The following is a 25,321-nucleotide window of genomic DNA, read 5'->3' on the forward strand; positions in this document are numbered from 1 at the left end:
AATACAATTGTCACCTCATTACAACTTGCTATTAAGTATTTTCTACGTAGTGTCAGAATGTGTTCACATGCAGGGCACCCTTCCACCCCATGTCATGAATGAGTTAAGCGCTCTTTAGGGGGATGTCGATGGCAAGCAGACCAGGAATTCTGTGTATCGTTGCCTGAAAATAAGAAAGTTAATGAATTTTTATTTGAGATGCCTGTCCTGAAGCTGGGGTATTTGTGGCCCATGACTGGAGTTTTGTTCCCTTGTGTTAGAGGGTCGGACGCATGAATCCGCACAATCCTACAATGTTTATACCTTATTGCAGGGAAGGGAACACACGCACACCAACACCACATTAACAACGAAAGGAAACGGCAAATAATTTATTATAAAATATTTAAAATAGTAACAAAACAGTATTTTCTACGTAGTTTCACCAAGTTGCGTTATAAATTAAACATAATACACACCCTGTTAGATTGCTATGGATGTTCAAATGTCACATTTTTACACATTTATAGCTATTAACATATTACCCGGTTCTTTTGATGATGTTTCTATAAGAAATGCAACTCTAAAAATATTTCCTTGTTTACATAAAATATATAAATAAATATCAGTATTGGTAAAAAAAAAAACTGTAAATAGGCTTCTACTACACTTTGGAACAATACAGTATCTTAAATTATTTTAAAGTGTCAGTCAATTTGAAATAAACAAATGTCAATTTCTTTTAAATTAAAATGTAAAATCTAGAAAAAGTAAAAAAAAAAAGTTTCTTGGATGCCAAGAGTCCACGTTCTCATGTGATAAAAATACAAATGAATTTTGTCATTGGACTATGTATATTTTAGAACTGTCACTTTTTGTTGGCTCTCAGCTTTTCCAAGGTTTTCTGTAAAAGAAAGGAAAGAATGAATAAAATCGGATGTACACGGTCAGTATTTCTATTACGGCTGACAACTTCACTATCCAAACAAACCAAGTTTGCTGCCTTAGTGTCTCACTCCTTAATCCCTCACATCTAGTTCCTCACCTGAAAAACATCTCCCAAATTTGCAACCAAAATACTAAACCCTTGTGATTTTCCACCTGAAATTGCAAAGTTCTACTAACGTTCAAGGCTCTGATTCCTCCTCAACACCGCTAGAGTTATCTTTCTCTGTCGCTGTTCCTCGTGTGTTATTCACTCTATTGTCTCTCCATACCCCCCGGAATCAGATTCAAACTTCTGACCCCCTAACTCTGCACCCCCTATATCTCTACTCTTCTAATCTAAATACACCCCTAAGCACCTCTTCGTTCCTCTCAATAACCGCATCTCTCTTCTACCATCATTACCTCTTCTGACTCCTGTATTCAGGATTTCGCCCACGGTGGACCCCTGCTGTGGAATTCCCTTCCTCGTTCCCTCAGACTTTCTCCCTCGTAAGAATATGTCAAAAGCTCTCTAAAAACCCCTGTGTGCAACCTTTCTTCCTAACACTCTCAGCCATTATCCTAATCAAGCCACCTGAATGATCAACAACCTTTACAGATCAACTGGACCCCACCAACCTTCACCCTCAGCCACTGGCTAGATTGTAAGCTCACAAGAGCAGGGCCCTCTTCTCCTTTTGCACCAGTTTACTATTGTGTGTGATTTAAAATTATTTGTACTGACTATACATTTTGACTGTTGTAACAGCGCTACAGAATCCGCAGGCACTATATAAATAAATGTAATGTTACATCGTTATATTGGCTGAAAAAAAGACATGCGTCCATCAAGTTCAGGCTTTCCTACATCTGTTAATTTGTTGCTGTATATACACGCGCACACACACTTGATATACAATTGCCTTGTAAGCAATCCCTTCCGTCAGAAGGGTTATTCCAAGTTACGGAGTAACATTTAGAGTCACAAACTTGTAAGACCCCAAATGTTACACTCCACCCTTAAGGAGAGACCCCCGAGGTGTGACTATACCCCTGCTTACCGCACCTTTTTGAATTCTTTAGCCTTCTCTCTGTTTTTGGCGTATGCTTTCTCTCGCACGATCGTCTCTTTCTTGGTTTTAACTTCATCAAGTTGATTATATAATCTTTAAATAAAAAAAAAACAGCCTTAATAATGTACATCTGTATGTGCAGCCCCCACTCCCCCCAAAAAGAAAAGATCCGGCCAGAAAATAAATTCAGAAACTAATTTTTAAAGCTAATAGCAAGTATTGTGTTTGGCTCAATGCCACATAAGCCCCCCCTTAAAGAATATCTATAAAATACATCATACACCTAAGTTTACCAAACAGAGCCTGATATCATACGCGGTTAGAAGTGTTACAATATTCTGCTGATTTCAGGACACCTGTAAGGAGCAGAACTTGCTCAGATTCCATTACGAACCAATATGATCTCCTGACAATGTAATTGCACACGTTACCCCCAAATCAGCAGCACAGGGGAGATTATCGTGCAATGCCCTGTTTAGTAGGAACGCGTGTAATAGTGAGACTATATGTTAACACGCTACCGCATGGTCCGTTGGTGCATCTCCAGCTCAGTCAGTTTTCGCTCTTCTGGGGTACACACTCTGACTTCAGTCACCCTTTTCAACTGCCCCCCATCAGCTGGAGCTACCGACGCTAACAAGACACAAAGAACAGAAGAGAGTATTAACGTGCGGAATAAGATCCTTAATACGTACGGCTCGGGGGGAAAGAAGAGAGAGGAGATGCAATAGGAACATTTAAATTCTTCAAAGCACAGGAGGCAAGCTTATTTGAAAGCAGGAGCAATGTCAGAACAAGTGGACATGATCTAAAAATTGAAGGCCAGAGGCATAGATGTATGATAGCATTATATAAATATATTCGCGGCCAATACAGACCATTGTGTGGAAATCTGTTCATAAACAGGACTATGCATAGGACACGTGGTCATGCATTTAGACTGGAAGAAAGGAGATTTAGTCTAAAGCAGAGGAAAGGGGTTTTTTTTACAGTAAGGATGTGGAATTCTCTGCCTGAAGAGGTAGTTTTATCGGAGTCTGTACAGACGTTTAAACTGCAACTGGATGGATACTTGGAAAAACATAATATTCGGGGATATAATCTTTAATTACGGGGTCAAGAAGGGATTTTTTCCCTGGTTAGTGCAAAATTGGAAAAAGCCAAACTGGGTTTTTTTCTTGCCTTCTTTTGGATCAACAGCAACAAATTAACAGATATGGGAAAGGCTGAACTTTATGGACGTATGTCTTTTTTCAGCCTATATAACATAAGGAAGTTCTACTTTACTCATAAGGTAGTAGATAAATGGAACAGTCTCCCAGCAGCAGTGGTGGATGCTAATACGGTGAGGGATTTAAACAAGCATAGGACCTGACCAAAGACCGATGAGGGTTTAAACCCCTTACATTAGGAAAACTGGCCCGACTAGAAGGGTTCTTATCCAACGTCAAACTCTATGTATTTATTTAAAACACTCAAACCAGATCATCTAACAAATTTAGGTGCCTACGGAAACCTACCAGCTCCGACGGATGCCTCCGGCGGGTTAATCAAAGGCAGATCCCGGGGAGATTTCACGTTCGTTTCTTGCGGTTTTCCTTTTTGTTTTATTTCTTCGAGGCGTTTTGTCGATCGCTCAACAAACAGTCTTTTCTTTGTTAAAAAGGCATCTTGCAGGTTGCCAGGAGCCGGCGTCTTCTCAATGCTTATTTCTGCAATAACGTCATTGAAAAACAGATTTAAGAAGGATATCAGAGTGGTGATTGGCTAACACCGAACCTAGTGCACAATATACATGTATTGTCACTGAATATTTAGCTTGTTTATTGATTTTGATGGCATTTACCTGTAAATGGCTGCGATAAAGACAGGTTGGTGTTAGCGAGGCCTAAGAAGGAACCGTCCGTTACAGTAAACCTGGACGCATCCATTTCTGCCGTTAACGGGTAAAAGCCACTCTGTAAAAAACACACAAAAAATATTCCATTATTATTAGCGAATATTCAAGAGGAAAGTCCTTGAATGCAGAGGCACCAAAACACCCTTCCAGTAAACTGTGGCAAGCAAATGTATGGATCAAATCACTTGAAAGTTTGTACAGCTGGTGAGAAGGAGAAGACGTACTATGCAGGTTGTTACTGTTAGCCGTCATTCTACTAGCACAACGAGGGGACCAAATGATGTGGCTTTCCATTTACGATGACGTCATATAATCTATACTCATAGAAACATAGAAAGTGACGGCAGATAAGAACCATTCGGCCCGTCCAGTCTGCCCAACGTCCGAATACTTTCCTTAGTCACTGGGCTAATCTTTTATCTAGCTTAGCCTTATGTCTATACTATGCTTGCTTAAACACCTTCACTGTATTAAAATCTATCATTTCTGTTGGAAGGCTATTCCATGCACCCACTACCCTTTAAGTAAAGTAATATTTCCTGGTGTTACTTTTTAACCTTAGCTTATGACTGTGTCCTCTTGTTACGGTAGTAGTTTTCCTTTGAAATAAACTCTTCCTTTATCATGTTGACTCCCTTTATTTAAACGTTTCTATCACATCCCCCGTCTGTCACGTCTTTCTTCCAGGTTATATACATTAAGATCCTTTAACCTGTCCTGGTATTCTGCCTGAATATGTCAAACTATGTAAATGTGTAGCTTTACATTATCATAAAAGGGGAGGCACAATAATGCAGTTATATAAGTACAGGTACGGATATGTTGTATACAGCTTACAGTCCAAGTAATACTAGGGAGTAAAAGGAATAAATGCAATGAGTACATTTACCTCAGAAGAGTTCTGGTCTCCTTGGTGATCAGACGTCGTTGTCTTTGTAAGGACGGGCTCCAAACTAAGTACGCTACTATCATTTAAACTCACTAATGTCAGCTCCGGCTCCTCCATGATTCCACAAGCAGAATCAGTGTCCTGCAAATAAAAAAACGACCAAATATTAATACATTTGCTTGACAATTAACAAAAAGGAAGGAAAGTTATGTTTCATCTCGAGCCTCCACGATATAACAGCCAGAACGAGTCTGCCTGCACACTAGAACTTAGTTGCCAGCTTCTGAAGCATAAATAGACATCGACTAGCAGTGAATATTACACGGACATAGAGATATATAAATTAAGAGAAATAAAAGGGCTGTCCACTACTCACCCACTCAGAAACCCGGCTGGCCAAGGAGAAGGCAGTAGATCCACTCGTGAAAGAAGGAAGTAAGCTCAGGTTCACAGAAGATCGTGTGTGGGATCCGTCTGTAATGATCTCAGAGTATAACGTCTGGTTTGAGGACTCTGGGGATACGCCGGCTCCTTTGCCCGGACGCGGGCTTCGTCCTGCTGGTCCGAAACCTCCGGATTTCTCGTAGTTCTGCACATTATAGCTTTCTGTGTTATCCGCCACATGGAGAAGTTTAACTTCAGCTGGCAACTCTTCAAAGCGGCGAGAGACCTCATCCTGTTTCTCTAGCGATTCAGACACTGGGTGTTCAGACAACACAGAGTCATTCACAGATGTCTGGGTGGCCACCAACGTATGAAAAGAACCTGAGCCCTCTGCTATGCTTTGATCCTGACCCATGATTATTTGAGTAGAACATTGAAAGGCTGGAGGTCTGGGGTTGTATCTTTGGGAAGTGGATACATCTCCCTGCATGACAGTCGTGGACTTTGTGCTATCAAGTCCTAGAACAGAGCACCTCGAAGACCTCTCCTCCTGGGCAAACGGATTGGTCTCGTTAAACGTGCATTCAGGGTGTAGCGCATGAAACGACGCAGAGGAATCCGATGTACCTGTAGAAACAAAGCAAAGAAAACATGCATCATTTCATTGTTTCCGTGTAAGACATGCCTCAAACATTTTCAGAATGTCTGCTCTGAGCTCAGATCAAGTGTAGAATCCTCCACTGTGAAGTACTTTACACAATCAGGTCGTTATTACTGTCATCATTGCTCAGTTCATGCTAGGAGCATAGAAAGCAAAAAAAAACAAAACACTAAAAACATTCACCTTTTTCAAAACTTTCAAGTCTTACACACAACCCCCCCCCCCACACACACACACACACACACCACACACCTCACTCAGACGACCAGCCACACATGACAAAGAAACATGAGCTCAGTTCAAGTGTAGATCGTGTCACTGCATACACTGCTCACTGTATTGGACAGCTTCATCATAGCTCATTTCACATAAAACACACGGAACCCCAGGAAGAAAAAAAAAAAAACTATCATACCTAGGATGGGATTTTTAGTGGATGAACCAGTTACAAATTCCACACTTGGAGAACTGCCTAAGCCAGAGGACGACCTCCCGCTCTGGTCGCGGTTCTGTGACAAGCTCACTTGGCTACTCGACGAAGTCTAGGTACAAACATTTCAATTTAAAGCACAAAAACAAGATGTAGAAGAAAAAAAAAACACTGATATAATAAAAAAAAGTTACTTCCGTTCAGTGGAAAATCCTAACCACTTACCTGGCTGAATGGTTTATTGTCTGGAGAGCTGCTGGAGTCATTGGAAAGCGCGTAGGACGGTGTGGAAATATTGAAGTCGGGTTTCGGATCCAAAGGATGAAAGACCATGGAGTGCTGGTTCCCTTCCGTGGCTGAAATATCTACAGCAGATGCAGGGGCTGTAACAGAACACATTTAGGAATATACCCTTCCTCAGGATTACATTCTGCTTGCAGAACCACACAAAATGATTATGAACCCACCTAAAGCATCTTAATATTTTTTGTTGATTATTTATGTGCATTATGTTACCTTTTCCCCAAAGAAGTTCAGTTTAACCAGGACAGACATCAATAACAATATCTTAACCAATTTGAAAATCAGTATTAAAGCAAGGTTTCCAGTGTCTGGAATATCTGAATACTTTTGTTTTGGGTACAGCTGTGGGTACAGCTCCTCAGATATTTGTCATTCTGCCACGAAAGCCTGCAGTAACTACTAGACGTTTGGGGATATGAATAACACAGCATTTCAGTTTAGACTTACCATGAAAACTCAGATTTCTTTCTAGGGATGCGCTGAGATCTTTCGTGTATTTTTCAATGATTTGATGGATTTGGCTTCGGTTTTCTTGTGCACTCGGTGAGAACTCTGAACGCCTGGAACCGTTTGTTCGATGGAGAGCAGAGGGATGAACTGTCGGTGGACTCGCTTCGGAGGCTTCCCTGATGAGCGAGAAGTTACACCTTTGAAGTTCTGACATATACTCTAAAAAAAACAAAATGCATATATTAGTATACACTTGACAAAAGTTATTTTCTGAATATAGACTTGACTGTATTATAGCCGACATTTGTGAATTTGATTTACCAACCAACAAATTTCAGGAAGCATTTCTATAATATAAACACACACATAAAACACACAAACATACATACACCCCATATAAAATAGTTTTGAAAGTTATCAAAGCCTAACATTAAAAAAATAATGAAGTGAAAACTAACTACTATGCAACTGTTGGGGAAATTCTCATTCATAATTTTTCCTTTGTAAAAGTTTGTGTTTACAGAAATAAAAACTATAAAAGGAAAAAAAACCATTACATTTTTAAAGCAAAAATACACTAAAACAAACAAACAAAAACTGCAAAGCACCTGTAATTAACATGAACGTGGACTATTAATCGGACACCAACCTGAGACTCCAGGGCTCGAGTCTGCATTTTCGCTCGTTAGGAAGCTTCCGGTTGATATAGTGGTTGTCGATAAATAGTCATGGAAAGGTTCTAGCGCCAGGACACGGGGACTGGATGGGGCCTCTGGCCTGATCTGGGCAGCATCAGCCTGCATAAGGAGAAACCTGGGATCATCCTTTGGAATCAAACGATATATTTGGCCACAGAGCACCCCGAGCTCAGGTCAAGTGTAGAAGCCATCATAGTTTATATCTGTACAATATAATTGTCATCATTGCTCAGTTAGTAATAAAAACACACTCACACTAGTTAGTTTCATCCAAACATGCTTCACTCCACACGTACACGCAGAAAAACACACACACATCGCTCCCCAGATTTACATCATGACCAGTATAAACTGGCTCCGATTTGGCTAATTCTCATCATTGGCCATTTCTGTTACTTGAAAAGTGACCTCAGAGGAGTTAACCAGTTCAGCTTATTGGAGAAAAGGTATAAATCATTTGTTGTACTTACAAATCGCGGAGTCTCGTGCACACGCAGGGGTTTAGGGAAGCTTGTCTCGGGTGGAGGTGGACTAGACAAATCTCGCTGGCTGTCAGAAGTCTGTGAGTGTCCTAAAGAAAACATGCACACGATTCACAATGAAAACATACAGGGGCAGTATCCTACAGCACAGGAGAAGGCTTCCAATTAGTTACTAGAAAAAGAATTCTCCACCTAAAATGTATATGTTTTTTTTTAGCCAAGAAAATGGATTCATTAATTGGTAGAAAAGCAAAAATAAGACTGCATGCAGGCTCGTAGGTGTGATGGTCAGGTGTCCAAGAACTTTTGGTCATATAGTGCATACCAAAATCAAAACTACATGAAAACTATTTCTGCTTTGAAAGAAAATGGTTTAAGAATTCAGTTCATTTAAAAGCAGAGTTTCTCGTATGTTTTATTACATAGATCTTCATTGCTCTGCTCATCCTTGTAGCCTTTTCCTTGAACTCTTCTAAAGACAAAGCCTCTAGCACTGGACGCGGCACTGGGGATGAGCCGATGAAAAATCAACCTCTGAAATACCTATAGATGATTTCTCAACCTCGTAAATTTAAAGATCCATAAATCCTACAATTATATATATAAGTTATATTTAAGTGTCCGGCTTTATTTTGTTCAGAGTAAAAACGGCAAAAGAAATTGCACATGCTTACAAAGCAGTTAACATCTCTCTGTCCAAAATGCTCTGCGGTACGCTGTGTAAAGTCATTAGCACGGTGTGAGCGTATAGCAAGTAGTTTTAAGGCTATTCGGCTATACTTAGGGACTCGATCATTTTTTTTTACATTATTGAGTGCTGACAATGTTTGCATTATCTACAGAGGCACTTTGTTTTGCAAGGCAATCATTGTATTTGCTAGAATTTAATGCAAAAAAAATAATCTCCAGAACTTTCCGTGGGCCATCTAATGCATGGGGCAGCAGGACTGTATCCTGAGCATGTTTAACGGGCAAGATCTTGAGTGTAGTCAGTTAACATTGTTAATGTTCGTTGTGCGATACCAAAGATCAGAGCAGCGGATCATTGACACATGCAACTCTAATAAGCACAAAAATTTACGATCTCTCAAACTTCTGGAGTATCCATAAAAAATTAGGGAGCCGTATCTTCCATTTGTACTCTCAACCATCAAATCTATATATTTTCATGCTTGTATTCGGCTTACCCGCATCCTGATCATGTGACGAACTGGCTTCTAAAGACAGGATCTCTCGCCATGATAATTTACTCCGGCTCCTTTGGCTGCTTGAGCTTCCACTGCTTAAGGATATTCCAGAAAGATCCAGATGTCTAATGAAAGAATCACTGCTGCTGCTGCTGGTAATTCGGCTGCTCTCTGGATTGTAGCCAAACGGGGCTAAGAAGTCCTCTCCGCCTGGCCGATCCTTCAAGCCTACCGGAAACGTACAAAGCGTGTTAAAAAGAAAACCGCATTTACTACCACTAATGGAGACTTGAGAAGTCAGAATTGTAAATAATGAACCACATGCGACTGATGCCGAAGATATGCGTTCTCCAGCGGTTTATTAGCTGGAATAATGCGCCGCCTGCCAGCAAAGCCCCTGCTTTATACTGCTAAAGGAGTTCATACCTGAGCGGCTCTCTCTTGGCACCGCTAACCCATCGCTCGAGTGTCTTCCACTGGTCGGAGTATCTACCTCTAGAATAGCACTGAGCTCGTGTGGTTCCAGCATGGGTCCCAGTTTGGTTTTTGTAACTGGTGGCTTTGAAGGCCTCCATCGGTGATCTCTTCCCAGAGCTTTCAGCACGCCACCTATAGGGAGAAGATACATTTCCATTACTAGCCTGAATATCACATGTTCCTTTTAATCATTAAAAATAAAATACTGGATTTGAATCTTAAACAATATTTCATAATGCAGAGCAGGGAGGGACAATCAGTCGGTGCCCAATTGCTTAAAGTTTGTCAAAAGAGAACAGCTGGTAGCCAAAAATAATGCAAAGCATGCAGGGCCAGTTTGCCGTCTAGCTGTGTATGCATGCATTACCTATAGTTTTGTTTCTTCTTTTTCATCTGTAGGACGCCACATTTTATAGGAGACAATAAATACTAATCTACCATATGCATTAGCTAGCACCGGCAGCATACGGTCTTCGTTCGATGACTATTGCTCTTTAAAAATTAAGTGGTTCCACTTGAATCCTTCCTTTGCACTCTTCACTTACCATTTCCTAGCACGACATGCTGTTCACCATTTCCTTGCAACGCTTCCAGCAGCGAGGACATAAGATGGTAGCGTTCCCCGACGGGTACCTGGCACAGATCCTGAGGCAGCGTTCTTGGCCCTGACTGTGGAGAAAGATGAAGTCCGTGAAATCGCATTCCTCACGTCGCATTTAAAGGGGAGACATTTTTAACCGATAAAAGTCGGAGCTGTTTTATGGACAGGGCTCGCTGCTATAGCTCAGCAGATACATTACAGCAATGCCCGATTCTGGATTGTGAGGAGCTGAAGGTCTTGCTGTGCCAGATGAAAAATGGTCACAGAAGACGGGTATCTCAGTCAACATAAGGAATTATACCACACCGTGCCCTGTAAGCATTTAGACCGACTGTCTACACGCAAGAACTCCTGCTCTCCATAATGCACAGAAGACTTATCTGCTAAACTGGATGGAAGAGCATGAGAGAGCATGGTCATTAATGTCTCCAAGGGACCCCTGCAGTGGACACAAACAGTGACCCAGTTTCTAGAACTAAACTTTTTGTCCCCACACAGAATAGAATACGCGTGCGACCCCAACATAGACACGCAGGTTCTTCTACCAGACTAAACACAAAAACACGTACTTAGCCAAGGTGCTAGACATCTACGAGAAAATAGATGCCAGATGAAAACCGTACCGCCAAAGGCCATTTGAATAATATTAAAAAAAAGGTCTTAATGCGTTTTATGAATCTGTTACATTACATTTTAGTCTCCGCAGCAGAGGATGCGATGGGAACACAAATTGGTTCTACTGTAATATTTTGGCGGATCTCAACATTGCAGGCACAGTGAAGTCTAGCTCTGTGGCAAATAAACATTTCGCTAGATCAAGATAATATGAGGCTAACTGAACAAGCAACGGGTCTTAACGAAACACCAACAAACCAAGAAAGTAAACTATGATATAAATACTTGACTGATGGCGTTTCAAGTCACTTTGTACTTAGTAATATATTTAACAGACATCAAGCATTTGACATCAGATAAGAGCCATTTGCGCAATCTAGGCCCATCTGCCCATATTTGCAGATGTAAAAGACTCTGACCTCACTGGTCTTGTCTTTAATTCAGGATAGTTTAGGTTTATCCCATTTCTATTGATTTATAAAAAGGGTCATATTCCGTAGCGCCGTACAAAGGGTAAGCAGGACATAAGCAGTCCGTCTCAAACTATTTTAACTTCCGACATAAAAAGTGTATGGAGGGCCAACCTCAAACAAGCTTATAATTTAGATCAAGGGGTCTCCAGAAGTGTACATGATACTCTAGACGAGGTCCGACCGGAGATCCGTAAAGTGGAAGAACCTCTTCTGCTACTAATGCCTATTGCTATACACCCTGCGGCATGCATGCTTATTCCAAGTACCTTACTTTCATTATCGTTGACGGAACAGCGTCCCCGATGCTTTATGCTGCCTTAGGGTTTTTACATCCCATGTGCATTATTTTACATTTATCAAAATTAACACACGCACACACACACACTCATTGAAGCTTCTGATGTTATCTTTTACCTCTGCACCGCTCAGGTAATGCTCCAATGACTCCTGATGCTTCCTCATTTGTTCCTCGAGGGCTTTCTGCTTCTGAAGGAGTTCTTCCTCTTGGCTTTTTTGCTTCGACAGCAGAGATTCCCGTTGTTTGTCCAACTGCCTCTGCTTCTCTCTCAGCTGATCCTGCTGCAGTTGAATCTCCGATGTGGAGGAAAGAAGCCGCTCTCTGAACTCTTGAACGCTGGAAAACTCACCGAATGACCAGCCAACCTTTTCCTTGGTATAGGGCTGCGGGACAACAGAAGGCTTAGCCGCATCAGGCAGACATTCTGGCTGTATTTGTGGTAAACCCAAAGACAGAGCTGGGGGAAGTGCATAGAACTGGTCAGAAGAGGAATCATGTTCCCACAGGCTTGAAGTGGAGGAGCCATCTTGGGCTTTGACTTCGCTCTCCTCTGGAGATGGGCATTCGGTTTCTTTAAAAGTGATGTTTTCATGCGGATCTCTACTTTCTTCAAAATCAACATTGGTGGATGTTCCAACACGTTTAGGACTTTTGATTTTCCCCAATGATTGTGCTCCGACAAGCGTCTGTTCTGTCAGGGTATCACTTGAAGATGATGAAGCGTACATGGCCTGCTCCCGTAACTGTCCAAATCCATTGTTAGGAATTTCTGAAAGCACAAACGGAGAAGGCTGTGTACGCTGTAAAACTGTTTGTCCCAAATTCTGCAATGTTGTTGGAGTCAACGGACCAAGCGTTTGCTCAGTTACATCCACAAGCTGACCAGATGCTGGCTGTAATCTGGGTCGGGTCTCCGAGGAGGTAAAACGCTCGATTGATTTTTCATTTGTTTCTGTTATAGTGCTCGAACGCACATCCGCGCCAGTTTGGATTTCGGCTTGAGGTCCAGACGTTGATAAATGAGAATAGCGTTTTTTCAGTAATAACTGGTATTCCTGAAGACGTTTTCTTGCATCTTCTACCGATTGCTTATGTTTTCTAAAAACACATTAATATCCATTAAGAAACGCAAAAATAGCTTTCATGTGAACATAAATATAAAACCTTAACAAAGGCTCGAAATCCTTTGAATCATACCGGTTTTGCTGTATCAAACGCTGCTGGTACTCCCTAATCATCTGGATGTGCGGACTCTCCGTGGAAGAAACCACTTCTGGAGCAGAAACCTCCTAGGAGAAAACGTAATAAGACGTCATGGTATCACATGCAGTCCGTATCTGTTTAACTAGGTGTTGCTGTCAATATGAATGTTAAAAAAGTAGGGTTCTCCAGTGCTGGCACCTGGGCTGCCACAAGTCAGACAACGCACAGAACTTCAAAACTGAGTTTCTATGTCTTATTGAGAAGTATATGAACACAGTGACTTTATTCTGTAAGCAGTTTAAAGTTTACCCTAACACCTTATTGAGCGTCCCAAAACAAAAACTGTGCTAAGGCTGCCTCATTCCTTGGAGTAAAGTGTCGATAAAGCGATAAAACATTAAATTCATGACCGTCTTACTAAACACATACCAGGGGCTTCTGATCTTCGAGTGGATTAATAGCAGGTTCCGTGCTTTCTACCTGCGCAGGAGAATCGTCAGCTTCTTCCTTTTCCTGCCTCTTTGCTTCTTCCATTTCATGCTTGACTTTTAGAAGTTCGGCCTCCAGGCTTCTCCTCTGCTCTTCTAACCTCTCCAGCAATTGCAGCTGTTCCTGTTTCTGTCTCTCGATATCTTCCATCTGAACACAAATGATAACCCATGCATTCTAACTAGACAGAAATGACTGGTATGAACCATCGTAATGTGACAGAGGCAGGAATCAAATACAAATATTAAGGCTTACTAAAGAGTCCCATTGTAACAGAAAATTTCCCAATATAAAGTAGATATTGCGCCATAAGTGATTTTGCACCAGCCTGCCTTTTTTTCCTTTTACTCTGTAAGCTCTAGACTGAGAGAAGTGGTCTGTATTGTTTCAATTATGAGTTTTTAAGAGATTTGTGTGATACTTGGTGCCACTTTAAATATAAATTGGTCTTATGGTATTCAGGGATGAATTCAAACAAAAAGATTGTATATTGTTTTTTGTATGAATATTAATGGTGGGCATTTAGAATGATCTCAAGCCAAGGTGACCTCACCTCCTTCTGTCTCTCGGCTGTCATCCGGATTCTCATAGCATGTTCCTGAGGATGGAGAAGGATGGCGTTCCCAGCTAAAACCGTGTTATCCACCGTCTCATCCTGCGGTTCTACAGAAAGAAATTGTGCACAGGACAAAAAAAAAAAAATTATATATATATATATATATATATATATATATATATATATATATATATATATTTTAACGTTGAGATGTGACATTTCAGGGAAAAAAAAAAAAAAAAAAAAGTATTTCTAATTCTACAAAGGTGCTGCATTATAGCTCTAATCGTCAAATTTAATATTTCATATATTTATAGGTTCAAGTAAATTGAGACTGTTAAACAAAACTACAAAGGACTTCCTTTAGAGCAGCTGTTGCTAATTAAATACCCCCTAACTAAGGCATTTAGAAAAACATTTATTCACTAAACTTTGAATTGTGAAGGAGCTGAAATGAAAAATGCACCATGAAGGGCTGGCCCATCATCTTCTCTTATAAGCTGAGGCATGAGTAGCGGTAAATATGAAACAACTAGTTCTCTATTCATTTTATACCTAGTTAGCACAATCCACATGGGCCGTAGGCTCCTCTGGTTTTGTATAAACCAGGCAGAATCTACAGAGCGAATTATCAGATTTCAGAATTTAAAAAGCAACTGAATACAAGATGTAGTAATTTAAGATAGAGATTTAAGAGAACAATTCATATTGTATTTCAAGGTTTTAGGATTTGGTAAAGACAGATGAGAATGCAAAATGAACACGCGCGGTAGGACAGTGCTGATTGAATAATGGATGTCACAGGACAAGGGTTACCTGGTTCAGGTGGCTCGTCTTTCTCCTGGGATTCAGAGATGAGCTTCACCTTCGGTTCCTCCTCCTCCTCAACGGGCAAAGATCCAGATTCCAAAGTTTCACTGAGAGTCTCTATATCGCTCTTGGAACTCCACTTGTCTTTCTGGGTCCTTATTCTATGTAACAGTTTCTTTAGAGCAACCCTGGATTGTGGCTCTCTGGCTTCAGCTTCAAACATAAATTTATATTTTTGAGTCAAGAGAGCTTAAAGCCAAATGACTATGTGAATCTAGAATAATAATGGCTGCTGGATTTGGCCCAGGTAGACAAGATCATGGTTTAGTAAACAGAGCCTTCTTAAGAAAATTCCAATACAGGTCAGAGTTAATAGAGCAAGAGGTCCTTTATGGAGTTCATTCACTTAAGCTCACCTTGCGGCTTGTCAATGGCTATCACCTCCTCTGTATTCCCAGAGACTTCAGATGCATGTTCGGGATCCATAGACAGATCCAAATCTTCATCAGTGCTTTTAACAGATGGAACGGGTAAAGGTTGTGGCTTGAGCTGTAAAACCAGGTCCCCTTTCACCTCTAGAAAAGAAAAAGAAAAAATATCATGGAAGAGCATTCTTTTATTTAGAGCTTAATTGTGAAAAGCAGAACAGAAAAGAGTATGTAAAGCAAGGAACATAAATTGCAACTTAAATACCATTCTAAAGAAAAAAAAAAAAGAATCCTAAAATTATTTAAAACTATTGACAGTCAAACCAGTAATGAAAATCAAACACATCCTACGTTGGCCTTGAGTGTACATGTCTTCGAAGGCAGACTCGAGCTCCCTCTGCCTCTCCTCCATGATCTCTGCCCGTCTGTAAGCTGGCTCAAACAGCTGCTGTGGCATATGTGCCACTATGTGCCTCCGCCGAACAAGGTCGTTCTGTTGCATCTGCTCCAGTTCCTTCAAGAGTCGGTCCCGGTCCTTAAATGTAAACGTAAGCAACTTTAAGCGCATTTAAAATTTTACATATAGTGAGAAAACGCACGCACTCCCATTGAACTAGCACGGACTACAAGAACTGGTTTCTCCTACAATGCCTTTGGCTGGGGTCTTCTACGGGAAGCTCACAAGCTACAGGCGTTTATAAGACTGTAGAATGCGGTTTGGGTATGGAGCTGTCCTAAAGATATTATAATAAAACAAATACACAAAACGAAGACCTTAAAATATACTTTTAATATCTAATGTGCCACTCTAGCAATACATCTTCACAGTAATTCCTGAGGCCACTAGGGCTGCAACTAACGATTATTTTAATAATCGATTAGTTGGCCGATTATTTTTTCGATTAATCGATTAATCGGATAAAAAAAAACAATATGCAAATTTTTCGTTTATTTAAAATAATTTAATTAACTGGATGTTAAAAAACAACTTAAAATTTACATTAACATTCTTATTTTGTTATGATGTAATAAAAAACAATATTTTCAAAGTACAAGAACCCAAACACAATATTTATGAAACAAAATAACCCCAAACATTCTGAAAAGAGGTGGACTATTACTGTTCAAGAAACTTTGCCCCAGCCCTGGCACTTTGCACCCAGCACTTTGCACCCAGCACTTTGCACCCAGCACTTTGCCCCAGCCCTGGCACTTTGCACCCAGCACTTTGCACCCAGCACTCAGCACTTTGCACCCAGCACTTTGTATCCAGCACTTTGCCCCAGCCCTGGCACTTTGCACCCAGCACTTTGCCCCAGCCCTGGCACTTTGCACCCAGCACTTTGCCCCAGCCCTGGCACTTTGCACCCAGCAAGCACTTTGTACACAGCACTCAGCACTTTGCACCAGCACTTTGCACTTTGCACCCAGCCCTGGCACTTTGCAGCCAGCCCTGGCACTTTGCAGCCAGCAATGGCACTTTGCACCCAGCACTTTGCACTGTGCCCCTGCACCCAGTCTCCAACTCTGCCCTGCACCCAGCCCTGCCCCCACACTCACACTCTGCCCTGCACCCACTCTGCCCTGCACCCACTCTGCCCTGCACCCACACTCACACCCTGCCCTGCATCCCCACCCCCACTCTGCCCTGCACCCAGTCTCCCACTCTGCCCTGCACCCACACTCACACCCTGCATCCCCACCCCCACTCTGCCCTGCACCCAGTCTCCTGCCCTGCACCCCCCACCCCCACTCTGCCCTGCACCCCCACCCCCACTCTGCCCTGCACCCACACTCACACCCTGCATCCCCTGAAACCCCACCCCCACCCCACCGTGGACCCCCACCCCCGCGAACCGCTCTGTGCGAATGGAGCCACTCGCACAGAGCGAACCGCTCTGTGCGAATGGAGCCACTCGCACAGAGCGAACCGCTCTGTGCGAATGGAGCCACTCGCACAGAGCGAACCGCGGGGGTGGGGGTCCACGGTGGGGTGGGGTTTCAGGGGATGCAGGGTGTGAGTGTGGGTGGAGCCACTCGCACAGAGCGAACCGCTCTGTGCGAGTGGCTCTGTGCGATCTGTGCACATAGACATGAAGAATACTTACCTCCGGAACACGTCACATCCGTCACGTAGCTAGAAGGCGGAGACTGCAGAGCGTGTAGCAGAAGCGGGGAACGCTCGCGGAGGTAAGTAAAAGGAGCCGAGTGCTCCAACAACGAATCGATCACTCGATTAATCGATAACGGAAATCGTCGACAACGATTTCCGTTATCGATTATTATCGATTTTATCGATTCGTTGTTTCAGCACTAGAGGCCACCATAAGTCATTCATCAAATATAAAGATCTGTGAATCTTGGACCAGCATCTTCCTTCATGGAATCTCAGAAGTATAGATAAAATTTAGCCCATAACCAAGTTAAAACACGGAAGTCATCATGTGCACTTTAATGCATTTGGTAACCTATTACCTTGTTGTTTGGCATGCTAATGCATGTAGGCATTTATCAGAATCCCCTCTATACATCGCCTATTTATGTCTAGCTACTTAACGTGCAGCAAAGCACATGATGGTCACCTGCAGTGCTTACTGGGGATCTAACAAGACCTCCTCAGGAAAATTGATTTCACTGCCCAAAACCGGCATCTCTTTAAACATCTTTATATAATAATTTCATAATTCTACACTCTGTGACGAAGGTGGCTCATGAATAAACCTTTGACGTCTTACCTGTGTTAAATGAACCATTTTCAAAGCGTGGGATCCTCGAAGATGTGCCTTTTCTAGCTGTTCCATTTTCTCTCTCTCCTCTTCTTTCTGCAAAGCATCCAAGCGCTTTGCTTCCTCTACGGCAGAAGCCCGGGCATCTGGCTGGCAGACAAGACAGAAAAATCACAGCAGCAGTGAGAATAATCAAGTAACATTATTGGCACTAGTTCTTAAAGCCAGACATTGATCCATTGTTTCCAAAAGACCCAACATAACTAAAATCCATGTAGCCTACAAGACGTTGTCCCTGTAGATGCATGCAAGTCAGTCCTTTATTTGGGCTGAAGATCTTTGGCAAGAGTTTTTCCAAGAGAGAGAAAAAAAAAAATAAAATACAGCTCACCTGCTCCCTATCCATTTCTCTGTCCACGTAAGGTTCAGGAAGGTGGTAATGCGACACAGAGAAGCTGTCTATATTACAGAGCTTAACTGATGGAAGTTTTTTCACAAGTTCCAGATTCTAGAAAAAAAAAAAAGGAGAACATTTAGAATAACGCAGATCTTTATAATGGAAGATTGGTTAGCAATCGCTTTTGGACTGGCAGGTGCATACTATTTATCTGTGTTGCGCAAACAGTATCAGCAGCGAGCTCCACGTGTACACCGTACGGGGATCTTACATACAAGGCAGATCAAACACTCAGTCTATCGCTACACCATCTTTATTCCACTGCCTAAAAGTGTAATGATCTTTACATATACTGTTAACTCTGATTAGGTGACCATGCTCACAGTAGGTCAGCGTACATTTCTGAAGTATAAAAAGCCCTTTTAAAGCAAATTTACACTGACATTGGGTTAACGGCTACTGACACTATTTCTAGCCCTCTTTGTGATGCATCGGGCATCATTACTTTGTTTCCTCTACCTAATATCTAAGATATAAAATCATTTTAAAAGAAGCCATGCAGTGTTAAAAATGTAAGATATAGCCATTAACCCAACGTCAGTGTTTGTTTTTTTATACTTCAGACATTAATTCAGACCTGTCAGTTCTTGACCCAAATGTATGCGTCAACGGCTTTATGTTGTAGAATAGCAATAACTTAACTAGAAAAGTAGACTGTTAAATAAGGCCATTTGGACTAAGTGTGTAAGCTTAAGCAAGCCTTTTCGGGGGGGGGGCGGGTGATTATTATTTTTTTTTTTATAAATCCTGTAAGTTGAAATTAGACTATTACCATTGATAGGGTTTGTAGAGTTTGCCACAAATGCTGCTGCTGTGTAACCCGGATCACTTTAAATTGATTAAGCCCCTTTTAATCTTTGTTATGAAATGTATTTTGGACGTCTAATAGCGCCTAATAAAACATATGCACTCTGAAAATCGTTATATGAATAGGCTGAGACGTATGTATTTGTATACGAGTTTGTATGGCCTCAATAAAAAGATACTGCAAACCAAAATGGCTTTCCAGATGTATCAGGTAAAGAAACAGTTGAAAACGGTAAATTGCTTCATTTGAACAATAAATGCTCTGTATTTACCTCAAGCGGGTCTGGAGGAGGAGGAGGGAGGCTTGCGATTTTCGCTGCACGTTCCTTTTCAATATTAAGTGCTTTCCTGCGGGCTTTAATATGCCTAGAATGAGAAAATACAATGGAGGCGAATGTTTAGCAAAATAATACTCGTCATTTCACCATTGTGCCAGTAGGTACATATAACGCTATGAGAGAGTTAAAAGCATAACCGAGTATTTAGGCATCTCCAGAAGTTGAATGCAGAAAAAGAAAAAAGAAAAAGGCTCACGTGTTGGCCGTATCATTTGTTTGAATTGTCATTTTACACAATATACTATGGGAGGAAAGCATAAGTACTTCATCGTTAATGGACATTTATCAGAAAAAAAAAAAATGTACTTTTCCTGATTACATGCATGCCAGGCATCCGGCGGGTAGAAATGCTTAACGTTCACCCTTTCAAAACGTTTTTCTTTTTGTAAATATTATTAATTGTCTCATTAGGAGTTGTACCTCAAGCCAATATGCTTTACCCAAAAGAACAGAGTTTATGTACCATTCACAGCTAAATTGCAAGGATCTGCTTAATTATTCCCAGTTATGCTCTTTCCTTTGTTTGGCTGCTGAACGTTTTTAAAAAATAAAAAAAAATAAAGAGAGAATTTCTCAAAAGGAAATTATATAATTCCAGCCGTGATACAGAAATTAAAACTATCGCCAAGGCTAAAAACACAAGGCAGTTTTACATTTTAGGTAAGACGAGAGTTGTAACAGAGAATGCGTTTATGGTTAAACAGCATACAAAAGGACCATATAAACAACTTTTAGCAATCTATTAAACCAAACCCAGACGCTGGTTAGTACAATATCAACACACAGGACACACAAACTGCAGTTCTGAAATCTTTACACTAATGAGAAGATTTTCATTCTGATGAATATGGAGAGCTTAATCATTGTGAGCAGGCTAATAAAGGAGCAGAGAGGCATTTAGGATCACAAGTAACATCGTTCAACGGTCGCTTTACAATCTATATTGAAATTTCCAACATAGCAAATCAGAGGCTTATTCACTAAACGGAGAGATATCAGAAGAGCTGTGGCTTTGGCTCACACAATTCATCGTGTGCTGGCCCTGTATAAAACAATTTAAAGTATGAGGGAATCTCACCGGCTGAACCATAACTTATACAAAGACAGCCGAGCTCTTTCTGCAGCGAAAGCTCACTGGGAATGGCCCTCCATAATGTATAGAGAAGAACCACACATTTTCTTTTAGGGGGCAGATACTATAGACAGACACGCCAGCATAAAATAGAGAGACATTAGATGTGAAACACACTTACCACATTTGTTCTTTTAGCTGCTCTTCTTTATGCTGCTTTAATTCTCTTAGGGCCTCTCTGTGTCTCTTCTCTGCTTTCTCCTTATTTGCAGCTACTCGTCTTTCAATAGCTTTCAAATCCGGCTCCTTTACGGAGAAAAAAAAAAACAATGATAAAAGAATGAGTATGAACTACTTACATCGGTCAGGTTGAAAGACAGAAAACCCTCATCCGTTTGGTTCATGATTTCCATGAAGCGAGAAGCAGGTAAAGCTCGGTATCAGGTGGGCTTACAGTGTCACCCTATATTATCTAATACTCTAGTATTGAGAAGAATCCCTAAGTCATTTCACTAAAAGCTGCCAAAACCTAGGGCCAATCAAGAAGAAGCCAAGCAGAACTTATTCTTATATACAGATGTAATTAAAAGGTGCCATTCCATTTGCTCGGATGGAGCATTAGAAATGCTTTAATTGTGGAAACATTTTGACGGAGACACAATGGGAAGCACAAATTGGCCGCTGCCATCCAAATCAGAAAATTATTCAATTATAGACATGTTAAGATTTACTTGGTTTGCATACTAGGGGGGCACAATTAATGTTTATCTAAGTGGAACAGCACCTTTAAACTACCGGCCAAGAGGGGAGGGGAAAAAAAAAAAAAAAAAAAAGTGTACTCGTCAGAGCCATGTTACTGGTCCATAAAAAGCTAAGTAAAGGGGGGGGGACAAAAAATGGAATTTTGCACTTGTCTTGGACTAATGAAAACGTAAGACTTACATTTTTTTTTTTAATGCGTATTGTTTACACACACACATCCAGTAAGGATTTTTCTATACATTTGCCCTTTTTATTGAACCCCAATAAAAATTACCATCTTAATTCAATATGGGGAAAACATCTCTCTCCATCTCAGTAAATTACCCAGCATCAACGCCTTTCAATCTACCAGCTAAAGGGATTATATGTATCCATTTATCAATACCAAGACAGTATTTAGACCGGCAAGCAATAGATTAATTTTGTATTTTTGTTAACTATAAACCTGGCATCATAGGATTATGGCGGCTACCTGTTCAATACCAAAGGACGTTAAAGGAGGATTAGTTTTTAATACCACCATCACTTGAAAACAGTTTTTAATGCTTGAACACCATGTATAAATAATGAGCCGTGAAACCCCTTGCTTGAAAAAGCTGCATATTTATGTATGTGGTACAATCTAGTAGACAAAAAACAAAGTTTGTATCATGCTGCTTTCTCCTACAAAACAGAATGCCTGGGTTTTAATCACCCGGAGGAACCCTGTGTCTCATAAATGGCCTACTGGGAAATGGACTTCATTAGCACTGTCAGAAAAAGTCAACTTAGCATGGAGTTTGAAATGTAACCATTGGAAGCTGCCGGAGCAATGCATTACGCCTGGCCAGCTCAGACACTATTTGCCCAGGACGGCCCGTTTTAAACGCATAGGGAATTCCACACACTTTCCTACCAACTCCCCAATTGGCGAATAAACCCCTACAGTGCTGGTTGTCTATGTACAATATATTTATCACATATACAGGATATTAGATGTGTTGCTGACGCTGGTCAGATGCTGCTGTAACAATGTTTTCTTCTTTAAATGAACTCACATTTTCTTTAGCTTGTCTGTGGCTCTCACCGATGGCTCTGACACTGGACTGATAAGCCTTCTCTAAAGCTTGGAGCTTCTCATCCTGCGTCGCCTGCCAGTGAGCCCGAAGTTCCTCGGCCAGGTGCTGGAGCTGCTGATCTCTCCTGTCCTTCACATTGTTGCGGATTTGCTGAGCGATAACCTTTTCCTGCTCTCTGACCTGGAATAAAGTGATCCAATTAACCAATTACGAACTTGAAGACCCGGGACGTGATACTCTTTATATAGAAAAGACAGCTGCTTATAGCTAAATTTAGACAGCGATGCACTCTAGTGCAAATTATTATTTATTGTTTTATATAGCACCATCATATGCCGTGGCACTGTACAGCAGGTATGCAACACGTTTCTGAACTGGATGATATTACTTAGAGAAATAACATGTATTGCCAGAGCATATGCTAATTTTAATTGGCTTTAGTATAGGGGCAGATTCAAGAACACCCAAGATAAATAACAAAAAAAATTACAATAAAATAAAGACTATTTCCCTTCATATTTAAATGACAAAAAGCACTTTACCTGCTGCAGACGGAGCTTGCGTCTTCGTTCCCGTTCTTGTTTCAACAGTAAAGATTCTTCGTTGGGGCTAAGCCTTAGTGTCGAGGCTTTGGCTACTTTGCGTTTCATCTTCTCGGTGTACATTAAACATCCGAAGCCGCTGCAACATCAAAACGACGCCGGAAAACTGAGAAAATGAGAAGTTATTAATAACTGGATATTGATGAGACGGAGGAAAATCCAAATGAAATCTGAAGAGACCTCAAGGGTCCAGAAACCTCATGTAGCTTTACATCATTTTCTATACCGCCCCAATTAAAAAGGTATCAACATTTGCCGACAAGGCACCTATGTTGACAAATAGGACGTACATGCAAAATAGGGGCTATATATATATATATATATATATATATATATATATATCTCACACACACACACACACACATACACATACACACCCTTCCCAGACTTTTAGTAGCTATATACTTAAGCACGTATGTTGGGGGATATTAAATGTACCTAAACCACGTGACAATTGCATTAGGTGAAAGCCATACTGTGTGATTTACCCTGAAAGCAGACATAGACGGCAAAAAACACACAGCGAGTCCCGTAACATTTTCTCCACAACCCCACGTTATTAACGCTGCGGCCCACCTGCCCTGACAGACCCGCCTTACTCTGAATTAGCTACATGCACATATATGCAATGAAAACACCCACATGCAGATAAACATATGCACACCACCACATATATGCAACCAACAGCCCCACATGCAGATAAACGTATCCCCCCCTGGACACATTCATACCTGCCGTCCCCGGGCCGTACTTTCCTCAACGGCCCCTCAATAACAGACACAAGAGCCCTACAATAAACAAACGCAAACGGCTGTTCCTAATCCCACCGGCGTCACTTCCGGTCTTCAAACAACCCGCCAGGGTGAAAGCAGCCAGCGGGAATTATGAGCGGAATCACCATAGAGAGCGGAAAGGGCAGACAGAGCGGAGATGAGAGCGCGCATGCGTACTGTGCCATTCAGGCATCTGTGAAGTTTGTGAGTAACGGTTACTCAGTTAGTAACGGGCGTGTGATCATTTCATCGAGCAGGAAGTTAGGCTGGTGTGACTCGGAATTGCTTCCCCCTAAGAATATTAAGTTGGGCCAATAAAAACCTTCCACTCGGTACTTGTCTTGGACCAGTACAGCTATATCTATTTTCCCCGCTAGAGGGAGACAAAGTGTGTATTTCTATGTAGTTACTATGTAACTATTTCATGTCCAGGAACCCTCTTTTCTCATTTAAGGGTAAATTTCGTAGAACTTTTTTGGGTGTTTCACCACATATTTCCTCCACCAGTCATAATTATCTATTTTTTTTCTTGCGTAACTCTCCAAATATTGTATATTCTGTTAAACGACAGACAGGACTTTTTAGTACGTACAGTTTAACAAACTGCATTCTTAGAATTTTTCACCTATTTATTTAGTTTTTCGACTTTTTTACTGGAAAAATAATGAATCCGCTGTTATCCTTACAAGGTGGACCCAGGGATGGTTTCTACGGACTACGGTCCCATGCATCTTGTCCTATTATGTTTTTTGTAACCATTTCTTTCATGATGATGTACCATGCCGTCAATATTGCTGTGATGGTCATGAATGGAGGAAGGGGTTAAATTTCCATAGCTGGAGACCCCTTATCAGACTCAATTCTACCTCCAATGGTCCCATCTTCTCATGGTGTCCTCTGTGACTGCACAGGTTGCTGAAGTCAAAGGGAGGTTGGGCCTATGTACTATGCTGCGGCATATGATGGCGCTATATAAAATAATACCCTCCTGGTTCTCTGCGGTGTCCACGATGAGGCCAAAAGCTCATCTCCATACATATAAAATGCATGTCACTATGGGAACCGGCAGAGCTGTCCCGCTTGTCATTGAGGGAGTAGTTGCCGGTCTGGGAAGACCCACTGAGATGGGTCAGGGAGGAAAGAGTGATAAATAAAATATATGAAACACACACTTAAGATTTCCAACACCAGCTGATTGGTCCAGATGAATGGCGTTCCCGCGTTTTTTTTTCAGTTCGGTATTCACTATGATTATTCCGCCGATCCATATCATTTACTGTGTAGTACTCATTGTCGTGTTTTTTTTTTCTCATCGGTTAATGCCTATCATGCAGGAATGTCTTTAAGAGTGTTGTTGCTATGGCTACCATTATTCCCCGCAATACAAAGTTTTTTTTTTTTTAAATAATCACG

At 41.3% G+C, this 25,321-nt stretch overlaps 1 protein-coding gene across 1 annotated transcript; it reads right to left on the reverse strand.

Annotated features, from left to right (window-relative positions):
- Positions 1 to 674: 674 nt before the first annotated feature.
- On the reverse strand, positions 675 to 23,977 carry CEP295 (centrosomal protein 295). The gene is made up of 29 exons (XM_053456098.1): positions 23,867 to 23,977; positions 23,076 to 23,241; positions 22,513 to 22,713; positions 20,895 to 21,019; positions 19,576 to 19,669; positions 18,431 to 18,547; positions 18,049 to 18,189; positions 15,665 to 15,848; positions 15,302 to 15,460; positions 14,892 to 15,098; positions 14,073 to 14,182; positions 13,511 to 13,669; positions 13,025 to 13,113; positions 11,944 to 12,925; positions 10,386 to 10,509; positions 9,790 to 9,972; positions 9,364 to 9,591; positions 8,165 to 8,265; positions 7,646 to 7,793; positions 6,994 to 7,215; positions 6,469 to 6,626; positions 6,229 to 6,355; positions 5,145 to 5,779; positions 4,769 to 4,909; positions 3,826 to 3,937; positions 3,500 to 3,691; positions 2,501 to 2,612; positions 1,973 to 2,072; positions 675 to 883 (listed from the first exon to the last, which is right to left on the reverse strand). Exons 2-29 carry the CDS (start codon positions 23,196 to 23,198, stop codon positions 848 to 850), a joined length of 5,310 nt encoding a protein of 1,769 aa, XP_053312073.1. The 5' UTR covers positions 23,199 to 23,241; positions 23,867 to 23,977; the 3' UTR covers positions 675 to 847.
- Between the last annotated feature and the right edge of the window lie 1,344 nt (positions 23,978 to 25,321).

The sequence above is a fragment of the Spea bombifrons genome, chromosome 2 (genome assembly GCF_027358695.1).
Source record: "Spea bombifrons isolate aSpeBom1 chromosome 2, aSpeBom1.2.pri, whole genome shotgun sequence".
Lineage (NCBI taxonomy): Eukaryota > Metazoa > Chordata > Amphibia > Anura > Pelobatidae > Spea > Spea bombifrons.